General features: G+C 41.1%; 2 protein-coding genes across 2 annotated transcripts; both read left to right on the top strand.

Moving 5' to 3' along the window:
• The first annotated feature begins 1,865 nt into the window (after positions 1–1,865).
• Positions 1,866–5,317, top strand: LOC134000928 (protein L-Myc-1b-like). The gene is made up of 3 exons (XM_062440447.1): positions 1,866–2,073; positions 2,550–3,172; positions 3,843–5,317. The coding sequence occupies exons 2-3, from the start codon at positions 2,626–2,628 to the stop codon at positions 4,466–4,468; spliced, it is 1,173 nt and encodes a 390-aa protein (XP_062296431.1). The 5' UTR covers positions 1,866–2,073; positions 2,550–2,625; the 3' UTR covers positions 4,469–5,317.
• Positions 5,318–16,907: 11,590 nt separating this feature from the next.
• Positions 16,908–23,401, top strand: LOC134000976 (cytosolic 5'-nucleotidase 1A-like). Its single transcript, XM_062440505.1, has 6 exons — positions 16,908–17,054; positions 18,301–18,468; positions 18,721–18,850; positions 21,886–22,008; positions 22,187–22,371; positions 23,030–23,401. The coding sequence occupies exons 1-6, from the start codon at positions 16,908–16,910 to the stop codon at positions 23,399–23,401; spliced, it is 1,125 nt and encodes a 374-aa protein (XP_062296489.1).
• The last annotated feature ends 2,555 nt before the right edge of the window (positions 23,402–25,956 follow it).

Raw genomic sequence — 25,956 nt, forward strand, 5'->3', positions numbered from 1 at the left:
TTTTGACCTAGCATTGTCTAGCCATGAGATGTTGGTGAACTTTGACCTTTTGCTAGCGAGTGAGCATAAAGCATTTGTTCATGCCAGACAATATGTAGACAAATCATGTCTCTACTTAATCATTGCCTGGTTCAATATGTCTATGTCATTTTTAGTGTTCAAATAATTAAATGTTTCAGGCTGGGTAGTGTATTGGGGTTCCAAAGGGTGGTCCTTCCTTCCTTTTTTCTATGGCAAAACTGTTACTGTGGCCTGTAAACAGACCAAATACACTCATGTTTGTTTAGGTAGTTAACTTGTTTGCTGCTGAAGAAGAAGATTGCGCACTTAAGCAACACCTGCAGACATCCCAGCAGCTGAATCTCAACTGTTGTGTGCTCTTTTGTGTTAAAATGCACCACACCCGTCACTATGAAAATGTGTTGCTGATGGCAAAGCAACCTTAAATTACCATTACCTTTTCTATGTCAAGATGTTGAACAAGGAACTGATGGTCTATCTGCAGTGAATTCCTGTCTTTTGTCATTCACATTGGGAGACATGCTGCTGAAAATCAACAACTTTTTATACCAATAGAAGTTTGTGAAACTGTTGGTTAAAAAATGTCCAACAGCTGATTATTAATACATTTTAAAACAGCCAGATCATGGCAAGCATTTGTAACTATTTCAATGAGTCAGAAACAGCCTGAATCAACAGAAAGGGGCATATTATCAGCTGGAGCTATTGGGAAAGGGGGCTTGGACCCTCTTTTAAACCTCATAGGTCTGCTGATTTTAACAGGATTAGGGGAAAGAGGATCAGCTAAAAACTAATGTTTGGCGCCAAGGTTAAGGCATGACAGCTTTACATCTCTTAGCGCAGAGACTTAATACTGAAGACCTGAGGACACAGTCATTTTGTCGAGTGCTGAATCTGAAGCCAATCTCAAATGCATGGATATATGCATATAAATTAAAGTATGAATTTAGTGCTATGCATAGTATCATTTGTCAATGCAGGGATGTAATCAGATCCTTTACATAAGTACGCAATTTAAAAAATATTGCATTACAAGCAAAAGTCTTACATTCAAACGCATGTGCACCTGTGCTTAATGTATCAAAAGTGAAAGTACTCATTGTGCAAAGAACGTATATGACATGTACAGTATCATATATAATAAAAGCCGCAAGTAACAATTATTTTTAATATTGATACATTTGGTGATTAATTTCTTTAATTATTGTTATAGTAGTATAAGTATTGTTTGATCTATAAAGTGTCAGAAAATAGTAAAAGAAAACCAGCAAACCCTTACTTTTTGGAAGCTGGGACTATATTTGGCATTTTCTGTTGATAGTTGCCTTTGAACAGTTATCAGAATTGTTGCTTGATTATTTTTTATTATGTTCAGTTTAATATCAAGTGTATCTTTGTGTGTAAAAATTGTAATAAAGTAATTGTTCAACTAAAGCTGTGAAAGGTAATGTAATGGAATAAAAGTTACAATAAGCTCCTTAAAGTATAATACATAATGATAATAACCTACTTAAGTATAGAGCAGCTACAATTACTTGTGTACATGACTAATGGCTTGATTCTTCAATAACTACTACTGTTGCTGCTAATAAAACAACTATACTATTGATCCTCATCAGTTCATGTGACCATAATTGTTGGTGTAGACTGGGCGGGGCTGTGCGGGGCTGTGCGCCTCCCCCTGCCTCTGATGCAAATGAAGGGGCTTACCCGGATCTACCGCTGCAGATATTTCCGAGGCTCCTCCCTGTACTTTTATCGCCTTATAACAGGATATCTCACTGGCGCGAAAAACGCACTGTGCGGCTTTCTATTACACATTGTGGGGCGGAACTGAACTAGTGCTTGTTGTTTGAGCCCCGGCATGTTTTTTTTGCTCTCACTGCTAAACTAAAACAAAAGTACAGACTGGGTGGAAACACTGCATGTGTGGATCCAGCTACAACTCGGACAGCTTTTATCCGCTTGATCTCCACCGTGGACACTTTGCTCTTTGGCTGCCGAGGGATTTTCCATGCCCTGAATTTCGCATTAGGATTTAACTAAGAGCCGGTGAGTAGTTTTATTCTGGTATGTTCCTGTAAAAGTTTCAGTTGAGGAAATAGAAGGCTTTGTAAGAGGCTGATTCCTCCCTGTGACTGTGAAGCACTTTTCTGCTTTGCCGGTTCACATGGAACAAAGCGCAGTCTACATTTCAGGAAATGCAGCCATGTGAGTTTAACGCAGGATAGTCCTGCAAAACTAAGTCTGCACACAGCCCATATTCTCTCCTCTTCAATGAATTATAGTTGACGCCTATATATAACTACATTATGTAATAACCTTGTGTGGCTGGGCAGTTTCAGTCCATCACTGCAAAGAGAGCATCCGCAAGATGCAATCAATTATTAATGTGGTCCCATTTGTAGAATGTAGAGAGGGGGGTGGGCTATCCTAATAGTCCATTAGATGGATATTAGAACTGTGATCATATCTGGTGGAAACTAATTAAATAAGATCAAGGCTAATTACTGGATATTTCTCCTCAGGTTGTTCTTCAGAGGCCATTGGTGTCATTTGATCATTTTTGGGGATAAACTCTTGAGGATTTTATCAGCTTGAAAAATGGAGTTCGACTGTTATCAGCACTATTTTCTCGATGATTTTGACACTGAGGAGGATTTTTACAAGTCAACGGCACCAAGCGAGGACATTTGGAAAAAGTTCGAGTTGCTTCCCACCCCTCCCATGTCTCCCACCCGGACTCTGAGCGGTGCTGCTCTGCACCTCTCCTCGGGACATAAGCTGAGCTGGCTGTCCAGCGTGTTGGGACAGGACGAGGAGTGCGAGGGTCAGTTCATCCCGGACACTGAGGAGCTGTTCGGCAACCTCAGTTCCATCATCATCCAGGACTGCATGTGGAGTAGTTTCTCTGCTAGTAAGCAGCTTGAGAAGGTCAACGGGAGACTGTCAGCTGCGGCACAGACTGCCGTCCCCCCGGTGGCACACATTTCCGTGAGACAGAGCAAAGCGCAGTGCGTCTCGCCCCCCGGTGGCCCTCTCGCCACCTCGGCGACAGACTGCGTCGACCCCGCAGCTGTTCTCACCTTCCCGGCAAGCAGCTGCAGGAAGCCGGCGTCGTCTGGCTCCGAGTCTCGCTCTGATTCCTCTGGTAAGGAAGCAGTCATGCTCTAAATTGCCCCACCCTGCCCCAGCCTCGGGATTATATTGCCCTCTAACAATGCGTAATTTAGAAAGCTGCTCTGCTGTTGCATAATAACTGGTCTTTGGTGCAGCGAGGTTATCAAGTGCAGCAAAGTCACCTCAAAGCACAATTTTACTCTTGCTTTGTCAATGGCATGCTTATTCTGAAAGCTCATGCAGTCATTTAAAAACCGCGCCCCCATCACTTTTGCTTGAATTTCCCCCTTTCAATATCATCCACTGGCTCTGCATTACAGTCAGAGTGCGGTAGAGGGGCGGGGTGACCGAGTCCTGCTGATTTATTACTACTACACCATGAGAGCAACTCTTTCAGATTACCCAAATTAGGGAATGCCCCCTGCCCGCAGATCTCCTCATTTAAATTGTTGATGAATGCTCTTTACTCCATGACAAAAGCTTGAATTCCTGCAAGTTTTGGCATGAATGACCACTGCTGTTAACACCTCAGCTCCTGCTCTGCCCTTCTCAGACTGGGCAATAGTAATTTGCATGCTTGACTGTGGAATGCACTTCCTCATAGCTGGTTTTTAGTTCAATTTTAATTTGTAAGAGAACGCTCACGTTTCTCTTTATGTGTATTGATGGGCATATGGTTGTTTTTCCTTATGTGATCACAGATGATGAAGAGGAAATTGATGTTGTCACTGTGGAGAGCAAGCAGAACCGGGTGCGGCTGGTGAATGTCCGAAAACCAGTGACCATCACGGTCCGTGCAGACCCCTGCCCGAAACGCTTCCACATGTCTGTGCACCGGCAGCAGCACAACTACGCCGCCCGCTCCCCAGACAGTGAGCCAGAAGCTGAAGAAGAAGATGATGATGATGATGATGATGATGAGGAGGAGGAGGAAGAAGAGGAAGAGGAGTATGATGAAGAACCCCAAAGCAAACGTACATGCACAGGGTCCAGTCAGCGTCTGAGCTCATCAGCTTGTGTCTCCCAGACATCGTCCCCATCAGAGTCCCCTCAGAACTCAGACACAGAAGACACGGACCGCAGAAGGAACCACAACTTCCTGGAGAGGAAGAGGAGGAATGACCTCAGGTCCCGCTTCCTCGCCCTGCGGGATCAGATCCCTGGTCTGGTGTCGGCCAAGACTCCGAAGGTGGCCATCCTGACTCAGGCAACAGAGTACCTCACGGAGCTGCACACCAGGGAGAAACGGCAGGTCCAGGAGAGGAAACGCCTCAAAGCCCGACAGCAGCAGCTTCTCCGCAGGTTATCTGAACTGAAGCGCTCTTGAGGCTGCTTCCAAAACAAACTGCTTCAAACAGACCAGAACTTTTCCCTCAAGTTATCTGTCACTTTTGAAAAGCTACCATTTTTATATAACAATATGCCTCATGTAAATAGTTGTGATTTTTTTGTTTGGAAAAATGCTGTGGGCTTCCTATGAATTGACTGTGCTGCCCTATGAACCTGTTATTGGGGAGGAGCAGTTAGTGTGCTGTGTTTTTTTTTTATTGTTGCACAGTGTCTTAGTCATGGACAGGGGGTAATTGAATTGATTTTTATAGCTATGACCAAGATGTTTCCTGGTATGCTGTGATGGGAAATGAGAGCAGAGCGTGTTAATAGTTTACCCGTGTGATAGTGAATTTGTAGCCTTTGAAATTTGTGTGGAATGTGTGTGTTGCTTTGAAATGTCTTCATTTCATCGTTGCACACTTACATTGGAATGAATTGTAAAAAGGCCTTGCTGTGTACATATGAATGAGTGAGTCAGTCACAGGGTTGTTTATTGTTTAATGGCTGATTGCTTGATGTACAAAATGTTGAGTAAATTATAGCTTATTACTCCTGGTGAAGGAGACAAAAATCAAGAGTTGGCATCGAAATTTTCTCCTCCTGGATGACGTGCCAGCAGGCACCGAGGAGCATCTATTTTGTTAAGAAAATAAGAAAAAATTCACAAAAAAAGTAATAAATAGCACTGCTGTACTTTATTCACACGTCACTTTGTAATTACAATGCTTCTCCTGATTTTGGTTGATTTTAAGCATGCTAACAGCAACATTAAATTTTATACCACATTTGCATACAAACCCGAATTCTTTGTGTTTTATTTAAATAAAACACATTACACTGTTGAACACAAGTCTCTGTTTTGTTTTTTGTTTTTTTGAAGTGACAATCCTGCATCAGAACAGTTTGACCTCGCCATCAGATTGGATTTGAGCTCATCTCAAAACTAGTGTCTATTTGTTTCTATGTCCAACTAAGGAAATTCACACCAAAGTGAAACCCTGATTTAAAGTTTCCAGGCAGATGTAACAAATAACGCTGATCCATCACTCCTCGCACTGACAGCATGGGGAAGATCCACCACATGCTGATGTGGCACTGCCTCTCCAGAACCCCCCCCCCAAACCAGCTTTGAATGAGGGCAGATCATAAAAAAATTAGCCAACTGGTAAATTTCTCACCTCTGTGTCACTTTGCGGTATCTGTTGTATAAACTAGTGTGTCTTATGCACCAGCTGCTGGTTTGAAGAAGGTTAGACAAAGCTTGTCCTTCAGACTTGCCCTTGAAGTGTGAGTGTGTGATACTGTCGTAGATCCACCTCTCTGCAGTGGCTGCTGCATGCTGGGCACCTGATGTGCTCTGAATTAGGTTACACTCACACACACATACAGTACAATCGGTATCTTTAGAACAGTCCCCTGAGTCCGGAGACAGAGGTTGTGTGGACTGCTGCTTGTATCCAGTGCAGTGCTATTCACACAGGTATGCAGTCAGAAGAGTACTGCTTCATGGCTGTAAAATGGCCTGCAAATGAAAAAAAGTGAAAGTGCCTTAGCGATTTCTAAATTATTGGATGGGACTTCCCTTGTACCCCATTGTATTTATTATTTGACATGCCTTTTACTAACATTACTTGTTTTGTATTCCATGTGGGTTTTCATGCTGGTCAGATGCAGCTCCCCCTGGATGTGATGTCACAAAATCATGCTTCAAAGTACACACTTTAACCTCAGATATCAGGTGAGCACAACAGATGAATGAGAAATCAGCCTATCTAGTGTCAAATGCTGCACATGCATCATTCTGGACAATGAGGGTCGAACATCCAAGTGAAGAAACAAGAAGAAAAGCACAGTTTTTAGCAGACAGGGACTTTAAATAGTAATCCAAGAGTACAAAAAAGTATGATTTCCTTGTTTCAGCCCCAGTGGAATTTATAACTGTCATGTCAAAATCCCCACATGGACATACTGTATACTGTGGTTACCTTTACAGGCACGCCAACACCCTAAAACTAACACTAACCTGGCTTTACAGCATTTTGAGTTCAGTCCGTAAGCAAGACACTGCTCCCCTTATGGAATTCACTCTGGATAAAACTGAACTAAATGGACTAGCATGTACTAACGTCTTGCATAATATGCAATTCTTTATATAAGAAAGTGAGTTCCTGCATGAGCATGATGCTGCCCTATTGATGACCTCACTGATGAGTCTCTGCATGCCTGGATGATTCAAGTTTGAGCTCCAGTCATTTATATTATAAACTCAAACAACCATTTCATTCAAGCGCAGCCTGACAGAGGAGTCAGACACACCCTGAACTCCAACCGTCTCACACTTCACTGGTCCTTGTTATGGCTGGGATTGGTTGGTGTTTGACCTGCCTGTGTTCACTCTCAGGGCCTCATTTTCAGCCCTGAGGGCACTATTTCCTGGCACGGTTGTATATTTCCTTTACAAAATCAACTTTTTTGTTTCAGGAGGCTCAGTTAGATGATCGTAACTACAATAGATTATAATGAGAGCAACACATGACCACAACAGTTTTGACTTTAGTACATTTTTATTAAGAAATCTTTATAAGATTCCTGCAGAACTCAGTGCTTTGTCATATATATATATATATATACATTCCCTTGGTGAACTGAGAGCAGTTTATCCAGCATATCAAGTATACAGGATTTAGTGGATTTATGATCAAGTCTAGACACAGTAAACAAGTGAGACAACTCCTTTGACTGGCCTCAGCTGCAGCTGCTGGGCTGTTTGTACTGTATACTACATCAGGAAGTGAAAGCAAAATGCAATCAGATATCAGGTCCTGGACCAGATAGGAGTAACTTGTCTGATACGTTTCCTGTTACCTACCAACTATGAATTCATCTTTAGTGAGGCAGCACAATAGGAAATCAATGATTAACTTAATAATGTAGTCGAGGTTCAAAGACTTTCTCCTTAAGATTAATTGTTAGTTGCTGGTTCAAATCATGACAATAACATTATACAACAAAGATATGCAAAATGTTCAGTACACAGAGTGTTTCAGGGGATGCAAATGAGAATATTGCTGGTGTTTGGGGAAAGATCATATCTCCATGTTATCACTTTTTTGGGAACTAAAGTAAACATGCTTGAAAAAAATAAACAGGCTTGAAATACCCAAAGAGATTGTTAAAGATATGGTCAAATCATTTTCTGGACTCATAGATTACGATTGTTCTTTTGGAGTTATAAGATAAAAATGACTCAAACTGGTATGAGGTTCTCAATAGCAGCTGTGTGTGTGCTAATGCTGACCATAAACACTTAGTGGTTATGATGATTCTATGTTTCAAAAAATGGGGACGTTTTTCCCAAAGGAAACAATGAGGTAAGAGGATCTCTTTGTCTTGTGGGATGCTCTGCACTGACGGTTAAACTCCACAAACTTGCTCAACCAGATTGTCTGCTCTCAAGTTCACGTCACGCCCACACAGATCAACTCCTGAAGTGTATGTGTGATCACTTTCACACACATATTCAGAGCGTGGGTGTCTTCTTTTACCCCATATGTCTTTTATTTTCCCACATTTGAGGGTTACATTTCCTTTCCATGATAAAGTTAGTCCCAAACAGTTCAACCTTTCTGTCCACTATAATATACATATATCCGCTGTGTAAGAGGGGATCTGCTGCGTCATACATATTCCCAAGACGGCAGGACAGCATTTGACAGCTTTGCTGGTGGCCATATATATTATACCACTTCTGTCTACACACCACACACACTTGTGTAAAAAGCAATCTGAATGATCTTCCCTTTTCTGAAAATATTTTTCTTGGCTGTGACACTTGGGAAGGTTAGAAGACCTTATAGCTCACTCTTTGCTAGATTTAAAGGATCATGCTGCTTTAGCACACAATAATACCCAGGAAATGCTTTAATTGAATACTTAACGTCTATGATTAATAGGCTAATTTATTCAAATTGTGTTTAACAAAGTAGATCTGGGATGTGTAACTAGGTGAGATAAGAGAAGAATGTTCCCTGGAAGGCTACTATAAAACTGACAACCTAGGAAATAACACATTAATGTATGTATGATGGTGTGTAACCCTCCCTAATTTACTTTAATTTCACCCTAATAATATTCCTATGACCTCATTTTTGTATGAGAGTGAATGTATAATCAGTGTGTTTGTGCATGTGTTACCTTTGGCACACACTGCATTACCTCAGAACAATGACTACCTGCTAACACTGGCAGTAAAGGAGAAAGCAGATAAGAAAGGAACACCACCAGTCATACTCGTCCCTCCAGCATTTCTTGCTGAAAAACCACCAATCAGGTCAAACAAGTGTTAATCTGCAGTTTGAAAAGTGAATAATATGATGTGAATTGCAACTTACTTTGGCAGGCATTTAATTGAGCAACTCATAAAGTACATCAGTGTTACTGGAAAGAGGGAGGCTACATTTTCGCAACTGTTAACATCCCGTTCGCTGACGCTGTAATGAATCTCTTACCTCTGCATTTTAAAAGAGAAAAAAACACACAGACACACAGGCACATTGAGCAATATTTCCACCATGTTAACTGGTTGGGTTCTGACTGGCCTGACTTGTATGGCGTGTATACATTGCATGTTTACACAGTGAGCCAGAGGAGGAAACGGACCATAAACAGACAGCACTGGTTTGTGATTCTAAGAGCATGGTTGAACTGGCTGCTTATCTCTGACCTACATGTGCATGAATATAGGACATATAATATAGGCGGAAGAGAAATAGGCTTATCTTATGATAACTTGTGATCTGCTGTGTAAGAATGAGCTGTAGAGGAATTGAATAATCTCCCATTAGGAGACTTGGTTCAGGTTGTGTGAAAATATTTCATGCAGCTACATGCTCGTCGGGAGTCGTATAGTCAGCTGGAGAGAAAAGAAGTGCAATCACTGCCATCCCAGGCTTACTCAACACTCAACACACACCCTTCCCCTTATTCTATTTTCAAGCTGACGGTCAAGGAAGATGTGGAAAACATAAGCGGAAAGGGATGCAGATACAGAGGGACACACATCTGCTTGTGGGGGCACATACATACACACAGACAAGCTTACAGAAACTTTCCCTGATCGCAGTCCTCCATCTCTCTGCCTACTGACCCACATTCCAGCCTGATTGTGTCACTGGAACTCAGCCGGGCTTGTGCGGCTACTGTCCATCTGAACCTAATGAGGCTGTGAGCCTACCACTGAAAAAAACAACAACCCATGAATACGCTGGCATGCAAGACACATTTTTTAAAACCTCCTGTCTACCTGTTTCTCTCTGTCTTTGCTACTAACTTCATGTTTCCCAGTCTTTCTCTTTATATCCCCTCTTCCCTGACAGCCCCCCTCAGGAATGGTTTGCTGGCCCTCCCCTCAGGTACTTATCTCCACCATTTGCTGATCTAGGTCAGTCTTCTGAGCTCAGTTTCTCTCACTGTCTGCGTTGCTCACCCTCCCCATCCTAAGGCCAGTGTTACATAACAGTGATGATTCAGTGGGAACAGGCTGTATATGTTCCTCTCTCTCTGGATACATCTGGCCCTAGCTAAAAGCAGTGCTTTACTTTAAACCTCAGCCAGTCAAACAAATTGGTCTGCCTTAAAACCAAATAAACACACTAGGTGTCAGTTCCTGTGTGGCACCTGTTGTGCAGCACAACAGTCTCCCAGGCTTTTTTTTTTGTGGCTGCCACTTTCTGACAGCACCTTCCTTACCCTCCACAGTTGACAGCTATCTTGTCTGTTGTTGTTTAGTAGTATCTGAGATAAATTCAGGAGGGGTAGCGTGGGGCCAGGCTGCCATGTCGTGTCAGTGGAGCAGGCCTTTCAACTCGCCTGTCTAATCTGGAGCTAATCCTAATCCCGTTAGTGTAAACACTGCTGCCATCTGGGCTCAGACACACTGCAGCTCTGATTATAATGAACCCATCAAAAGGTCTTCAAACCATCACACTGCGTGAGCTGTCAGTGGCTCACACTAAACTCTCTGACCTGCACCTATGACACAACCACGCTAAAGATGGACTGTCCAACAGTTGCTGGATAAACAAACGAATACACAGCCAACACTGTACATGAGCCGCTGATAGTAACGCTGGCAATTAAGAATGGGTGACAAGAGAAAAAAGGGCACATACATTTTGTGTTGGGATCTATAGAAACAAACATGAGTAATTTGTTTCTATAGGGTCTTCGGCCACTGGAGATGTAAGAGGGAGCTTTAGCTGTGCTGATGTAACCATGGTGCTGGTTAATGGATAAGCAGGAGGAGAGAGGGGGTAAGAGGGCCTCAGTAGTGAGAACTGTTGTGCTGCCCTCATCCTGGCAACCCCCCCACCCCTCCTAACACACATACAGTGTGAGAAAGGGTGAGTGTGCACAATTTAAGATGGCAGTATCTTGCAATATATGTTTAGACGCACACTAGTGTTCTAGTTTTGATTATATTCAGGATATTGTGGTCACATTGATATGCCTGTATACGTGATTCAACAGTATCCAGTTTGTGTTTGGTTCTTTGCAGACCTGTCTTTGACTCCTGTTTTCATCCTCTCATTGTCATTTCTGTACCATCTAATTTACTTCAGTTGGTGGGGATGAAGTCACTTGGGTGTCTGGAAGCCTGGACTTGCTGCATTAATCTCACTGTTGAGTTTGGCTTCTCTGGTACTGTGAGACAAGAGCAACAGGCAATAAAATTCAAGTAAAATATTCTTAGAGCTGCTTTAAAGAACATTTTTATGTGAATGGGGTTGTGTGACGGCAAAATCACAAAAGAATTAACACTGACTGCAGTTCCCCTCAGTTCTACAGAGCATGTTTGTGACTTTCAGCTCATTGTTTTGTTTTTTTGTTTTTTTTAGCCCACAACTTTTCTGTTTTGGTCCATTTTCACAACTCTTATAGTCAGTAAACGGTAGACAGGCAAGGCTAGCAACATGCTGGTAAATAGAGTGGTGTATCTAGCATCTAAAAAGCTTGGTTTTACCCCCAGGTGCTGGTTGAGGCCAAAACAAAGCTTCAAGGGGAACACTGGACACACATTCTTATGGAGCCCCTCTGGTGACATGGTCAAAAAAAAAATTAAATTGTGGCCACAATATAGCTATAACGTGTGCACGAAATACTAATTCGTGGCCACGAAATAAGTATAACGTGCGCACGAAATACAAATTCATGGCCACGAAATAGGTATAACGTGCACACAAAATACTAATTCGTGGCCACGAAATAGGTATAACGTGCGCACAAAATACTAATTCGTGGCCACGAAATAGGTATAACGTGCGTACGTTAACACGTTATAGCTATATTGTGGCCACGATCAAATTTTTTTTTTGACCATGTCACCAGAGGGACTCCGTACATTCTGGCAACAGTACGAGGGTGGAAAAAATGGCTTTCACTACTGCATTAACTTTCTTGTCAAACTTAAAGGCAGAATCAAATATCACACCTAGGTTTTTCATGGGGTTTCAAAAGGGTGGACAGGTTGCCAAGTCTATAATCACTTTGACGGAATCAGCAGGGCCAAATAGGACAACTTCAAACTTGCCTACATTCAAATTTATAAAGTTTTGTTCCATCCAACACGTTATGTCCTCAAGGCAGTTCAAGAGGCTGAATAGGTTGGACAGGCTGTTTGGTTTCAGTGGGAGATAAAGCTGAATGTCATTGGGATAACAGTGGAAGGAAATTACTTCTTTCTTTTTTTTTCTCTCTTTTTTTTTTTTTTTTAAATCATTTGACTATAAGGAAGCACGTATATAAAGAAAAGAATGGGACCTAGGATGAAACCTTTTGGGACTCCACTGGAGAAATGAGCTAGGGAAGAGGAAAAATTGCCTATGTTGACAGAGAAGCTTCTATTTTTGAGGTAGGATAGGAATAATTTCAGTGCAGTACCATCAACACCAACCCTGTACAGGTCTATTTAAATGTCATGATCCACAGTATCGAACACCACACTGAGGTCAAGAAGAATGAGGGTGGCACAGTCACTGGAGTCGATAGGGAGGAGCAGGTCAATGTATACTTTCAGCAAGATCAGATATTTGTATGACACAGTACCTAGATTTTTATTTGAGATGAGTATCATTCTCAAAACTGAAAAAAATACTTATCCAGGTTTCTGAAACCAGGACATGATGCACAAACAGGGATGCAATTCAGCATGATCCCAAACTACTTTTGAATAGAATCAACTTACACTCTACATCACATTTAAAAAGTATTTTATGCTTTCAAAATGAGGTGAGGCAATCTAATCAGATGTGCCTAGGGAAGTAATTCGGTGCCAAGTATCTATGATCTAAGGAATATGTTGAAACCTGTTGCTAGTGCTGAGGGGGTTTTATCCACTGAGTAGCAGTTTAAAACACAGCCACTGCTGCTCTCACAGTGAACTGCTGGCTTTGTCAGCCAGCAGATGTTCCATTGTTAGGCCCGGCGGTGTAAGGTTGCTTCAGTTGAAGTTGGGACACTTGCTGCATCTTTTGAATTTAGTCCCATTGAGTTCCACTAACCACCAACCCCCACCTCATTCTACCCCCCAAGCTACTGAGAGAGGGGCTTTACCCCTCCCTTGTCCCCTTTAACCCCCTGCAGACCTCATCGTTGTCGCCCCACCACCACTATAACCCCCTCTAGATCTCTCTACTTTACTGCTTGTGGTCTTTGTCTCCACCTCAGTCAGGCCCCCACTAATCAGCACCCCCCACCACAAACACATCAAAAGCTAATTTATTGAGCAATTACTGCAGTGTAAGAGTGTATATGTAGAGTGTATTTGCATCAATATACATTTAAATGCTTAAAATGCAGATACTAACACCCATACACACCCATACAAAGTCAGTTATCAGATTGTCTGTTATCAGATGGTGAATGTATAGTGTATAGATGCCTCTGTTTGTTCTGCATGGTTACAATTCCTTCTTTTCAGCCTGCTTCTGAATGTGACTGCTGTTGTAGTCAAGGCCTGAGTGACCACCACTGTGGAGCTTATGTAATAATCAGTGCCCTGCTTCCCTCTACCACACTATGTGCCTGTGTGTGAATCACAGACAGACAGACAGACACTGTTATAAGGAAATACACAGGCAACACACACTTCCTGTTTTTGTGTCGAGCCATTGGAGGCAGGAAGTGAGAGGAACCACTGCTCTGCTTTTTCTGCTCGCTGACGAAAAGAAGCTAGTGCTCAGTCAGCTGCCACCCACTTACACTAAAGATTTAGGAGGGTGGGATGGATCTAGACTGTTGCCTCTCTGAAAGCCAATAACAACAAATCCAATTATGTCACTTGAGTGCAGTGTGGATGCCGTTAATGGTCTGTGATGAAATGACCTTCATATGAGTCCTTTACCATGGACAATCGCCAACTCTTATCCCAACGAGAAAAAGGAAGATTTGGCCTCTGCTTGTGTTTAATAGCGTGTGTGTGTGTGTATACATGTGCATGGAAACTGGGTAGGGGTTCAAGCCAAAATCAAGTAGAACCTCAAAAGAACAAAGAATTTGGGGATGGCAAACAAGCCTGAGTGGTTGCTTTGAAGGACTGATTAAGGTTATAGTCATCAGTCTTGCTTCGAGCCTTCAGGCTGTGTGTTTGGGGGGTGGGGCCTTGATAAGGGGTAGGGGGTAGTCCAGGCTGCTACCCTCTTTGTTCTGTCCCACTCCACTCATGCCTGCTTTTGTCTCCACCCACAGTCTACCACTGAGAGAGCATTATCTCTCTATCCGTCTCGCGCCAAAACAGGGAGGGGGGCGTGTTGCTTGTTCTTCCTCCTTTCTTTTTCTCTGTCCCTTTTCTAAGGTATCATTTGTATCTGACACCTTTCCAGGGCAACCCAATGACTGCATGTACAGAGTAGATGTGCAAAAGCTTCTTGAGTCCAGCAAGTACAGATATACTTCTCTATAATTCAGCTTCTCTTTCTGTCAAGCATTTCCCGCCACTCCAGGGTGCACAGGGAGGGGAGTGGTGTCACAGCCTGTATGAAGAAAGGCCGACTCCTCTGAGCCTCGCGCCAAATGCCGGCATTATTCAAATCAGCTCAGTGGGTGCGGCCCAACTGTCTCCATGTCCTGTTAACCCCCTATGAGCTTCATACAGGAAAGCAGAACACAAAGGCAGAGCCAAGCTTTGTCTCAGAAATAGCAAATGTTTTACTCTTCTTTTCACTTCTGTACATTACGTGAAGCGTTTAATTATCACACATTAAAACCTTTTCTTTCATGAAACACAATGTTCCCTATATTATTACTGAAACATTAAGTTTTTTGGCTCACAGTAATTCAAATTTATTCTCACAGACACATTAAAAGTCCTTGTAGAAAGGAGTATATTTTACTATTCCGAGTTAAGATACAAAACACTCAGGATTTCAAAACAACTTCCTCTCTCAGACAAGCAGAAGTCTCTCTTTCATATCCTCTTTGTCTTCAGGACACAGAGGAATGAATGAACCATTGTGACCACACTAGAGGGTTGAAAGGCTTACTTATCCTCTACTACACTCTAGTGGACATGAGCATGCAATACAATAAATGTTTGTACTTTTAATACCACCAGACTTAGAGACTTTAAATGATGAAGCAAGCAAAGTAGCAAGTGTTTTTCAGATTTAATCTAAATGGTTTTAATTCAGGAATCTATCCATACATAAGTGTTTATACACACTAATTAATTTGTATGTTTAATTTCTAATTATGTCCAACATATCTAATACTCATCATGGGAACAGATACAGTATATTGTATGCTTTTTCAGATGGTACAGTGACAGACAATAAAAGACACATAATCTTTCTTCCAGTCAATCGATAAAAGCTCTTTGCGCCTGGTCTCTGGAGAGACTGGAGGAGAGTGCGGTCACAGCCAGACAGCTATAATATTATATTGGTTACACACGCACAATTGCAAATGGTACTTTGCACTGTTGGTTTCATGTGTGCTGTCTCTAGAGGTATTGAACAGATAATAATCAACCCTGGCTGCTTTGTAATTTAATACAATTTGGATTTCAGTGCCTGGAAAATATATGAAGCATCACACTGAAAAGTAGTGAAGAGAAATATTTAACACCTTTATTTAAAAAAGTGTTGCCTGATGTCAATAGTTTGTATTTGCTACCTTTGTAATGCTGACAAGTAAATAAAGATGATGGCAGTAATGGATGTATCCTGCAGCAGGCTGAGTTTCTAATATCCTTTTGTTCCTTGAGTCCCTGCATGGATCTCTGCTCAATATCATCTTCCCAGAAACCATCTGCAGTTGGTAAATTGCCCATTTGTTGTGATAAAAGCATAGTTAATAATATTTAACCCTAACCTTCAAAACAAGATCTAAACTTTCATCTTTGCTCACAGCATCACCTGTCTCTCTGACTGATGCCATATCTAGAGGGGTCTATATGCAGTCTCATGTCCCAACAGCCAATCAGATCCTTGCGTCCCAGCCAGTCTGACTCCCTGGCCGTTGCCTGGCAACTGGGACCACTGCTCTGTAATTCAATCCATGGAAAGATCCTGCAGGGGTTTACACAAGGAAGAAGACATTATCATTAGTGCCACAGTGAGAAGCAAATGACCAAGGGTGGACTCCATTTCCCACACTGCTGAGCAGGAAGAGGAAAGTGGTAGTGTATGTTGGGAGTAGAGATCAGATGGGATAAAATGTACCTAAACGGTTATTGTAGTTATAACATTTAAAATAAAAACAATAACCATCTTCTTATTAAATTAACTATTACTGCACTGTGTGAGAAAATACGGTTGCTCCTAAGATGTAAGACTCCACCTCTATATTAGGAGAAGTGAAGCATGAATACATTACAAGCATCATGACACAGTAGCGCTTTGACATACCGGCCTGTTCTATCCAATAGGGTGCAGCGACCAGTTGTCACATAGGTTCAATCACATGCTCTGCTGATGCTCCAGGAAAATGCACACAGAAAGGGTTAAAAAGGGGGAGGATGCAAAATGGCTTGAAGTCGGTCGTGTGTATGAGAGAGGGACGCACAGAGAAAGACAAGCACAGAGGAGCTGATCGAGGAATATAATATGCAGGATGCCAGAGATTAGAAGAACTACTAACAGCTTGAATTGTGCTTTCCCTGAATTACTCTCCATCCCTTTTTTATTCCGCAACATCTCGTGCCTGCTCTGCCTTGTTCAGAGCATTTAGCTGAGTGGCTCTGCGGATACAGTCAGATTGATCTTGTCTCCTGAGTGCACCAGGACTGAATTCAGATTGCTAATGTGCTAGAGTGAGTAAGGACTTTGTTGGGAACTCCTGCCAGAGAGGGGGAGACTATAAAGAGAGCAATCAAGGGACACACTGGGACTCAGTGTGGACCTGGGAGAGTTAGGAAAGTGGTGAGCTGAAGAGGTAAGATGAATCTTAATAACGGACAAACTCTGACCGTTGGTGGACAGGACTTGACCAGGAATGGCAGCAACAGCAGGAGCAGCAATCGAGCCCCCTGGGAAGATGCTAGGATAGTTTTGAAGCCCTCCACCCCCACCAGGAAACCTAAACCAGTGAGTATGCCTACAGCCTCATGCAGCATCCATTGACAGTCACAGTTTGTTTCTTGTCTTTATTCAAATTGTTGTGTTGACATGAGGACAAGAATAATCAATAATGATTATTTTATTTTTTATCTAGGGTGAATTTAATCTTGTTGTCGTCACTTTGGAGCTGGTTGTGTTGCTCTTTCTTGGCCCTGCACACACACATTTGTGTTCACTATTTGAGGCGGCTTATCTCACAGAACCCGCTGATGCCACGTGATAAATGACAGATGAGAGAAGACAGACACACTGGCCTTTCAACTTTATCTGAGTCCGGGTCTGGCACATTACAGTAGGAGAGTGTAATTGTGAGTGTGGCAGACCTTCAGTTTAGTTAGTGAACAGAAAGTTAGGCGGAAATTTATTTGTAAGAAACAGGATACAGAGGCTCAGTGAGGCTTTATTGGGTCAGCTGGAAACTGAGCAGAGCATAAAGGGATCTTGTTTCAGATCAGGTGGATAGCTCTCCCTAAAGATTCGATTGGATTTCTTACCTGAAGAAGATGCATCCAAATACAAAAACAAATACTACAACTACAGATTCAGGCCCTGGCAGGATGCACACAGTTGTCACTGTTGTAAGTCCAGCACAAATATTTAATACTTCTTAAGTAATTTAAGTAATTGGTCATGTTCAGATAATTATTTTCACTCAGATTCCATCTGTAAATGGCAGACAACTTTGATTAATCTCGTTTCTAAAATGATTAAACATAACTAAATGACTACTGTTAGCACTCTTTTCTTATGGCTATTAGTCAAAATATGATCAAAAAGTTTATGTTTACAGTAACAATAATTACTGTGTTATATTTTGGGCCTCCAAAGAGTTAACAGGTGTCAGCAATTTCTGGTATGTGCATGCACTATCAGAGTTTTGGAGAGGAAAGTATTTCATATCACACTGTCACTTCTATTCTGTCACATCAGCTCACTCAGATTACCCGCTGGCAGTGGCAATAAAGCCTTTATTCAATTATTCTTGTCTACTGGGAACTGTCAGAGTCAGCAAATAAGCAAAAGTTTCATTATCCTTATGCAACTGCTGAGAACATTAATAATGTTCTCCACAAGGTTTTGCTTAGTAAAAAAAGGTATGAATGAATTTCAAGAACAGTTGCAACAATGAAACCTGGTTGTATGACACAATAAACTCTTCTTATTGAACCAAAGCTGGATGAAAATGAGACATATTTAACCTCTGATCCTCCAGCCTAAGCCGGAGAATGCCATCACTATCGCTGTGTCGTCGAGAGTCCTCTTCAACATGGAGAAGGAGCAGCAGATTTACGAGCAGCAAGGCATGGAGGAGTACATCAAGTATCAGGTGGAACATGAAACGGAGCCTCTCAGCCCCGGCCCTGCCTTCTCCTTTGTCAAGGTCAGAGAGAGGAAGAGGTGGAGAAACATACACAAGCACATCCAAGCACACACTCAAAAACTCATACACATACACACTACATCAAACCAAATTTAGAGTGATTCCTTGGTATCAGTGTTATGTTTTAGGATGTGACTCTGGAGGAGGTGGATGGATAATTAATGTTAAACACCAACCCACTCAAACAAACACACTGTAGGGATTCCGTATGATCTTTTTTATAGCTCAAATCTGTTTTGGACTTGTTCCCAGGCTCTGGAGGCTGTGAACACTCAACTGAGGGAGCTTTATCCCGAGAGCGAGGAGCTCTTTGATGTGGTGCTCATGACCAATAACCACGCATATGTTGGCCTGCGACTCATCAATACCATTAATCACCACCGTGAGTTACTGATACACAGGGACGATGAAAACACACACACACACACACACACAAACACACACACACACACACACACACACACACACACACACACACACACACACACACACACACACACACACACACACACACACACACACACACACACACACACACACAAACACTCATGCTTATACAGATGTTTTTGATGGACGGTGTTCATGCACTTACAATTTTCTCGATAAACTGAAGGTTTACATGTAATATAATATTATTGCTGACTGTAGCTCACTTAACGGCCACCGCTTTCACTAATGAGAGGGAATTTCTGAATTTCACATAGAACCTTTAAGCTAAATAAACAAGACTGCTCTCTCTCGATCACATTTTAGAGATGTCTGGTTTTCATTGGACAATGACAAAACTGCAGACTTAATGGAACATTTTACAGTAGTGGAAGAACCCCTGGTTAATGGGTCACTAACCTTTATTACTGCGGTTGAAACATAGTCATCCGGCAAATTGCTTTTGAATTGAGTGTTTCTCAGTTCGAGAACAGCAGACCTCCAGAGAACAAAAGGTGACTGGAGGACACCAATTAATTTACAGCATTTAATTGTGCAAACAGTCTGTTCCAGTCTCTTTTGTTCTCTGGGAGATTTATTATTGCTCAGCATAAGGTATATAATCTGAGCAACTCTGGACTCTTTATTTAAGATCTCACTCTTTTAATTAAGGCATCATATCTACAGTCATAAATGGTTGGTAAATTGTTAATGAAGGGTGATGTTTTTATCACTTTACAATAATCTCTCATATCCAATGGATAAAGATCAAAGAGATTTGTTATTGAATACCAAATAATGTAAGCTTTAAAGTTTAAGTGTGGTGCTATAATTTTATTTTTGTTAGAATATCCAATGAAAAGACCAAAACCAACAACTAATTGTTTCTACTAGCAAGTGTTCACTCCAAAATCTGATTCAGTTTATTTCTCTGTGCTATACAGCACTATTGTATATGTTAAAGACAAAATAACTAAAAACACATGAATGAACCACATTGTTACATAGGTGACTTTTCCCCTTGCAGTGTGCTGCAGTGCTCCCGCACACAGTTTATTGCGAGTCAATCCAACATATACTATTCAAATACTCACTAGTGTGACAAATCCACAGCAGAAAGCAGTCCCCAACCAGTGCATTATTTACTCTGTGATGTCACTCTCTCTCTCCGCCTGCTGCTTGTGTGGTTGCTTTGCTATCCTGGCTCAGGAGCCAATAGACAGAGTTGAAGAGGACAACAGAGTCTTTCTCTTCTCTTCTCTGTAGGCCTCCACAAGCCAGATTGGTTAGGGTTTCATAAATTCTTTGCATGCATTACACACTACACTCATCCGCACACTCCATTTATTCAATATAATATTATTTAGCTTAAGTTGACAATAGATGTCAATTTTAGACACTTCATTCATGTGTGATTCCCCTTTTTTGTCACGGACTCTAAACCAGTCTTCGCTGATGCAGTTGATTTTCTGACCTGCTCAGTGAAAGCTGTCGAACCATCAACTCAGCAGGGTTGACCCTTTTTATTTCCTTTTAGATCAATAACAAGCCTGTAAACTGAACTGGATTTAAGCATTCTGTATGTGTTTAATGTGGTTACTTGGACAGTTTGTAGGTATCAATTTCACAAAACTTGTGGGTTTTCATTGTGTGATCTCCTGACATAGTGCAAGACCAAGCACAGATCCATGTGTTGACACACACAGAAACACACTGAGGGATGGCTGGACTGTTGTAGACTCTGTACAGCTGGTCCTATCTATTCCCACACTGTGAATGACTTTATGACCCAGTGTCCCTCTCCAAGTCACACAGACACGCAAGTGTACATGAAATCTACTCAAGACATCACAGTATCCTCTGTTGACTCGGTGAGAGAAAGAGAGAAGACAAAGACCAAGAGAAAAGGAAAGGAAAATTTACTGGCTTGTACTCTAAGAATCTCTTGTTCTGTGATGAAGGTTCAACTGAAGCTATTTTGTTTATTTCCTTCATGAGGCCCTGCGTATCCACCGATTCCCATTCAATATAAGGGGTCATCCTCCTCCCTGTCAATGAACAGGGACTGCCGTTGGTCATGATGGGATCTTTCTCATGGTCCACAACCCACATAATGTCCCCCATGGGGAAGTGATGGGAATCGGGGATCCCACACCCATCGCCCACTGATGTAGTCAAGCCAAGCGGAAAAATCTGCACTGCCCGAGACAAGATCTCAGGCTCTTTGCTTTCACATCACACCGGGTTCAATGTTCCTTTCCCTGCTCTGCTGCATAAAGTAAAACACATTGCTGGCAACCAGTGTTTTATGTTATGGTAATGAATGTAAAAATAGGTACCCCTGAATCTTTATTCCTTGTTGTCACAATTGCAGAAACATTATCTATCTCAGGTTGGAAGCATGGAAGAATACCTGGTACTTAAATGTTATTCATGAAAATTGTGAGAACAACATTCAAAGGACCAGTGTGTAGGCTTTAGTTGCATCTAGCGGTGACCAACCAACTGAATATCCCCCCTGCACCCCTTCAAGTATGAGAGAGAACATATTGTTGCCGCAAAACTTGTGAAAGGCCCTCTCTAGAGCCAATGTTTGGTTTGTCTGTTCTGGGCCTCTGTAGAAACAAGGTGGTGCAACATGGTGTCACCTGTGGAAGAGGACCTCCTCCCTATGTAGATGTAAAAGGCTCATTCTAGGTAACAATGAAAACATAATCATGAATATTATATTCCAATTTCTGCCAATAGATAAATATTACACACTGGTCCTTTAACTTACATTGCCATTCATACAGAAATATACAGGCTAGGCAAATATGAGTGGTGTACAAAGTAAGAAATTAAACAATAACTAACGTACGTGGCCCATTTACAAATCTTTACTAAACAGTTGACCTTTTTGTGTGAATACTGTGATCAGTTGGCTTCTCAGCATTTTCAATTTTATGCATAGTGACTGTTGACTGAACTTTTGCTTCCTCCTGTCTGCAGAGTTGTTCATCGAGCGCTTCTGTATGACTGGGGGAAACAGTCCCATAGGTTACCTGAAGGCTTACCACACTAACTTATACCTGTCTGCTGATGCATCAAAGGTTCGAGAAGCTCTGGAGGAAGGTCAGTACAGAGTCAAATTTCACTAACAAACTGTTAGTGAGTGTAACACCAGAAGTCCATTATAGTGTGTGATATGTGCTGCTAAGATCTGGTGATGTGGAACCGATTTTCAACAGCGGTTAAACTCTGTCAGTGTACATAAAGTGTAAGATGTGTGTGTACTGTGTGTGTGAATCAGGTATAGCAGCAGCCACCATGTTCACCCGAGAGAAGATGAAGGAAGTGTCGGAGACTCAGCTACGTGTTGCATTCGATGGCGACGCCGTCCTCTTCTCTGATGAGTCCGAACGCATTTTTAAGGCCCACGGACTGGACAAGTTCTTTGAGCACGAGAAGGCACACGAAAACAAGCCACTGGACCATGTACAGTATACACAGAGTGACAATTATCAGTATGAAGCAGCTATTGAAAATATACTAAATTCAGTAAATTCAATTCTGGGTTACTAAAATCTGGGTATTATTACTTTTGACCTTAATTTCAATCAGAATAATAATTTGTGTGATCTGTGAACATGGTGTTATAGCTACAACTAAATCTGACATGGCAAGAAACAAGCAATTAGACGAAGTGAGCACACCCGAGTTGTCGACAATAGTCCTTAATTGAGGAGGACAACAGTGTGCATGCACAAATGTATTCAGTACAGTTGGTCAAGGCTGAGCAAATAAATTGGTCAAACTGTGATGGTTACAGCAGCCAGTTTGAGTCGTAGTTTTATATTTGTTAAGTTAGTTTTTTTTGCTCTGTCACAGCATTTCAAGATCATAGGGATTAATTTGGTGAGTAGAATGTAATTAGGCCTGGGTGGATGAACGATGGCTATGAAGCTATGAAAGTAAGACCTAAGTTATTATAAACTGAAATTATCCTTTAACTTGGTGAACTGCTTATGGAGCACAGTTTGTTCACTTGGCTGAGATTTTAACAGATATGAATATAATGTCCCCTGAACCAAATGTACACAGAAAACTACCGAAGCGCACAGTGGGCTGACTGTATTCTCCCTTCTGTCTGCAGGGGCCACTGAAGGGCTTCCTGGAGGCTTTAGGAAAGCTGCAGAAGAAGTTTTATGGCAAAGGCCAGCGCATGGACTGCCCTATCCGCACCTACCTGGTGACAGCTCGCAGCGCAGCCAGTTCTGGTACCAGAGCCCTAAAAACTCTTCGCTCATGGGGATTAGAGATTGATGAGGCTCTCTTTCTGGCAGGGGCACCCAAGGGTCCCATGCTAGAGAAGATCCGACCACATATTTTCTTTGATGACCAGATGTTTCATGTGGAAGGAGCAGCGGAGCTGGGGACAGTGGCATGTCATGTGCCCTATGGGATTGCTCAGAGAGTTGCTAAGAAAGAAATGAAGGACAAAGAGACATCATCAGCACTCAAGTAACCTTTTTTGGAGAGGACATCACCGTGCATAAGCAGAGGAGAGTAAAGGGACGTTTGGCATTCAGCAGCTGAAGTTGGAATTGATGGAAAATGTCATCAAAACTATGATAAAAGGTTCTGAAAGTGAGTTGAGAATAATACAAATAATGATTATAATAATAATGATAATGATAATGATAATAATAATAATAATAACAAGAAGAAGAAGAAAATCTCACTTGATGCAGTATAACTAATATGTAATACAAATTTGACGTCATTTCAATAATTCACATGTTATTATATTAACAGTTTATATGTTTCCTGTGAGACATTTCTATCCATTCAGAGGGTAAATGGACCTGTTTTGGTTATTATCAGTTTATAAAATAGTCCCACCTACAACAGTTTATAAGGGGTTTATAAATTGTGACTAATGGGTTTATAGATTACTGTCATAATGTTTATTGATTCATACTAACCCATTATTTAGATCAGTATCTGTTTTGTTATGTTGTCAAAAATATGCTTGACTTTTTGGATTTATTAATGGCTTATAACTGTATTATAACTAAACAGATAGGATTATCACCAACCAAAGGAATTATTCACAATAGTCAGTTATCTTAAATCTGTAAATGAATTACTGAATTGCTTATTACTGCTCTGTAAAGCAGTTGTAAATAATTTGATAACCATTATTAAAAACCATTAATTACATATTTTAAACCCTTTATTTAAAAAAAGTGCCTTCTTAGAAATTGGTACTCAAAACTGGTTGTGCAAAATATCCATTTGCAGTGAGAAATTTTCCTGATATACCAGCAATCTGCTGTATTATTTTCTGTATTGATATACAGGTAATTTTCACAATCATAAACACTGCATGACCCTTCGAATGACAAGGAAGCCTGTTAAAATAAATTAAAATTGAAAAAACCAGAACCAAATATTAGAAATATAGAAAATTATACAAGTGCTGTAGTAACTTAAACATCAAATGACTTGTTAAAACTATTTTTGATAAGAAGTCAGTCTGGATGCAGCCTGGATGTGCTAACATAATTAAAACACTATTGTTTTATTGAGGGGGGGGGGGGCGGCAGTCTTGCATGTTGGTGGTATCTGTATGTTGTAAATGTGGCTGCTTGATTAATGTATATGAATGTAATTAAGTGATGCAAATTTAGTATATGAGTAAAACATTTAATATTTAACTTTATATTTATTATTATTGTTGAAGGCAATAAAGATAACTTATTTAGCCCTTATGGACATCCATTGAGAGAAAATTTAATTTCTAGTAGTCGTCACTAAAGTGCCAAAATTTCAGTGTCTCTCTTGACGTCGCCTCCCTGTCTTTTTTTGTCATTAACTGTAGGTGTCTTGTTATTCGTACTGTTGCTCCACTGTTCTGTCTGCATGTGAAGCAAGTTGTAACAGTACGGCCAAACTCGCTTTGATGAATCCATAAATCCATGCCAATTAGTAGTGTGGACTGTTATTGCTGCAGATTTGAAGTAAAACTTGACTTGATTAATATCTGTTTCTTGTTTCATTCACAAATAAATAAATACAATTAGATTAATTACATTAGAATATAAAATAAAAAAGCAAGGTCCAGTAATACAGAATGAATATACCTCACCACAGCAGGGGGAGACAGAGACCAACAAGCATTCAGGTGAATTTGTCAGCTGATTCTAAGTTGACAGACAAGTTTATGTGACTTTGTGATTGAATGTGAATTTCAAGGAATACCCTTCAGTAAATGGTGTCTTGCATTGTTAGTTACACACTCACTATTCAATACAGTTCAAATGAATCTACTTTCCCCATCTTCTTCAACAAAGTATCCAAAATATATTTATAATATTTGCTATTATTACTGTAATGTATATTTTTAGTGAGAAAAAAGTTCAGGAATTATTCAAAGATGATTTGATGAGGTGATTTTGTGCAATTAAGGGAATCCACAGTTTAGTCCATGTTGACTTCTGTTGTGCTGACTGCATGAAGAGTTTCGAAAAAGTCAACGGAGTTTTGGGAAATATCTTAAACAAATAAAATGTCTTTTGTAATTTTTTAAAATTTGGATCTTGATTAACAACTACCAAGGTAGCAACTACTCTTTGGATCTACCGAAGTCAAACAATTATGTCATAAAGTCCAAGTTAAAATGAAACAAACAAACAATGAATCAGATAACAAACAAGCAACATAAAGGGGGAACAAACATTGAAAATGGTGGTACAGTTGAACAGATGTAGATTAAAACACTGTCATGAACTAGGAGCGTAGAACGGGAGGACACAAATGCTCAACACAGCAGGTTCAGGCAAGAAAGGCAGGTTTATTACCAGGCAGGGTTCGGTACACGGGCAGGCAGTCAGGTAGGCAGAAGTTTCCAAATCGAGAGGCAACAGGCAGGTCAAAGGGGCAAGCAGGGTCAAAACACGAAAACAGGCTATGGCTTGGTCTATAATAAGAGCTGGGACGAGGACTGTGAGGTACAACGAACTGGCAACAAGACTGTGAGACACACAAGGTAAAGTACAAGAGGTAATGAGGGAAGAT

The sequence above is a fragment of the Scomber scombrus genome, chromosome 19 (assembly GCF_963691925.1).
Source record: "Scomber scombrus chromosome 19, fScoSco1.1, whole genome shotgun sequence".
Taxonomy (NCBI): Eukaryota; Metazoa; Chordata; class Actinopteri; order Scombriformes; family Scombridae; genus Scomber; species Scomber scombrus.

What these genes read in the sequence shown, in the direction of transcription:
- LOC134000928 (XM_062440447.1), top strand. Translation starts at nt 2,626, where the DNA reads ATGGAGTTCGACTGTTATCAGCACTATTTTCTCGATGATTTTGACACT. An exon ending in GTCTCGCTCTGATTCCTCTG is followed by an intron (nt 3,173 to 3,842) that starts GTAAGGAAGCAG and finishes ATGTGATCACAG; the next exon opens with ATGATGAAGAGGAAATTGAT.
- LOC134000976 (XM_062440505.1), top strand. Translation starts at nt 16,908, where the DNA reads ATGAATCTTAATAACGGACAAACTCTGACCGTTGGTGGACAGGACTTG. An exon ending in CTGCCTTCTCCTTTGTCAAG is followed by an intron (nt 18,469 to 18,720) that starts GTCAGAGAGAGG and finishes ACTTGTTCCCAG; the next exon opens with GCTCTGGAGGCTGTGAACAC. An exon ending in CAATACCATTAATCACCACC is followed by an intron (nt 18,851 to 21,885) that starts GTGAGTTACTGA and finishes TCCTGTCTGCAG; the next exon opens with AGTTGTTCATCGAGCGCTTC.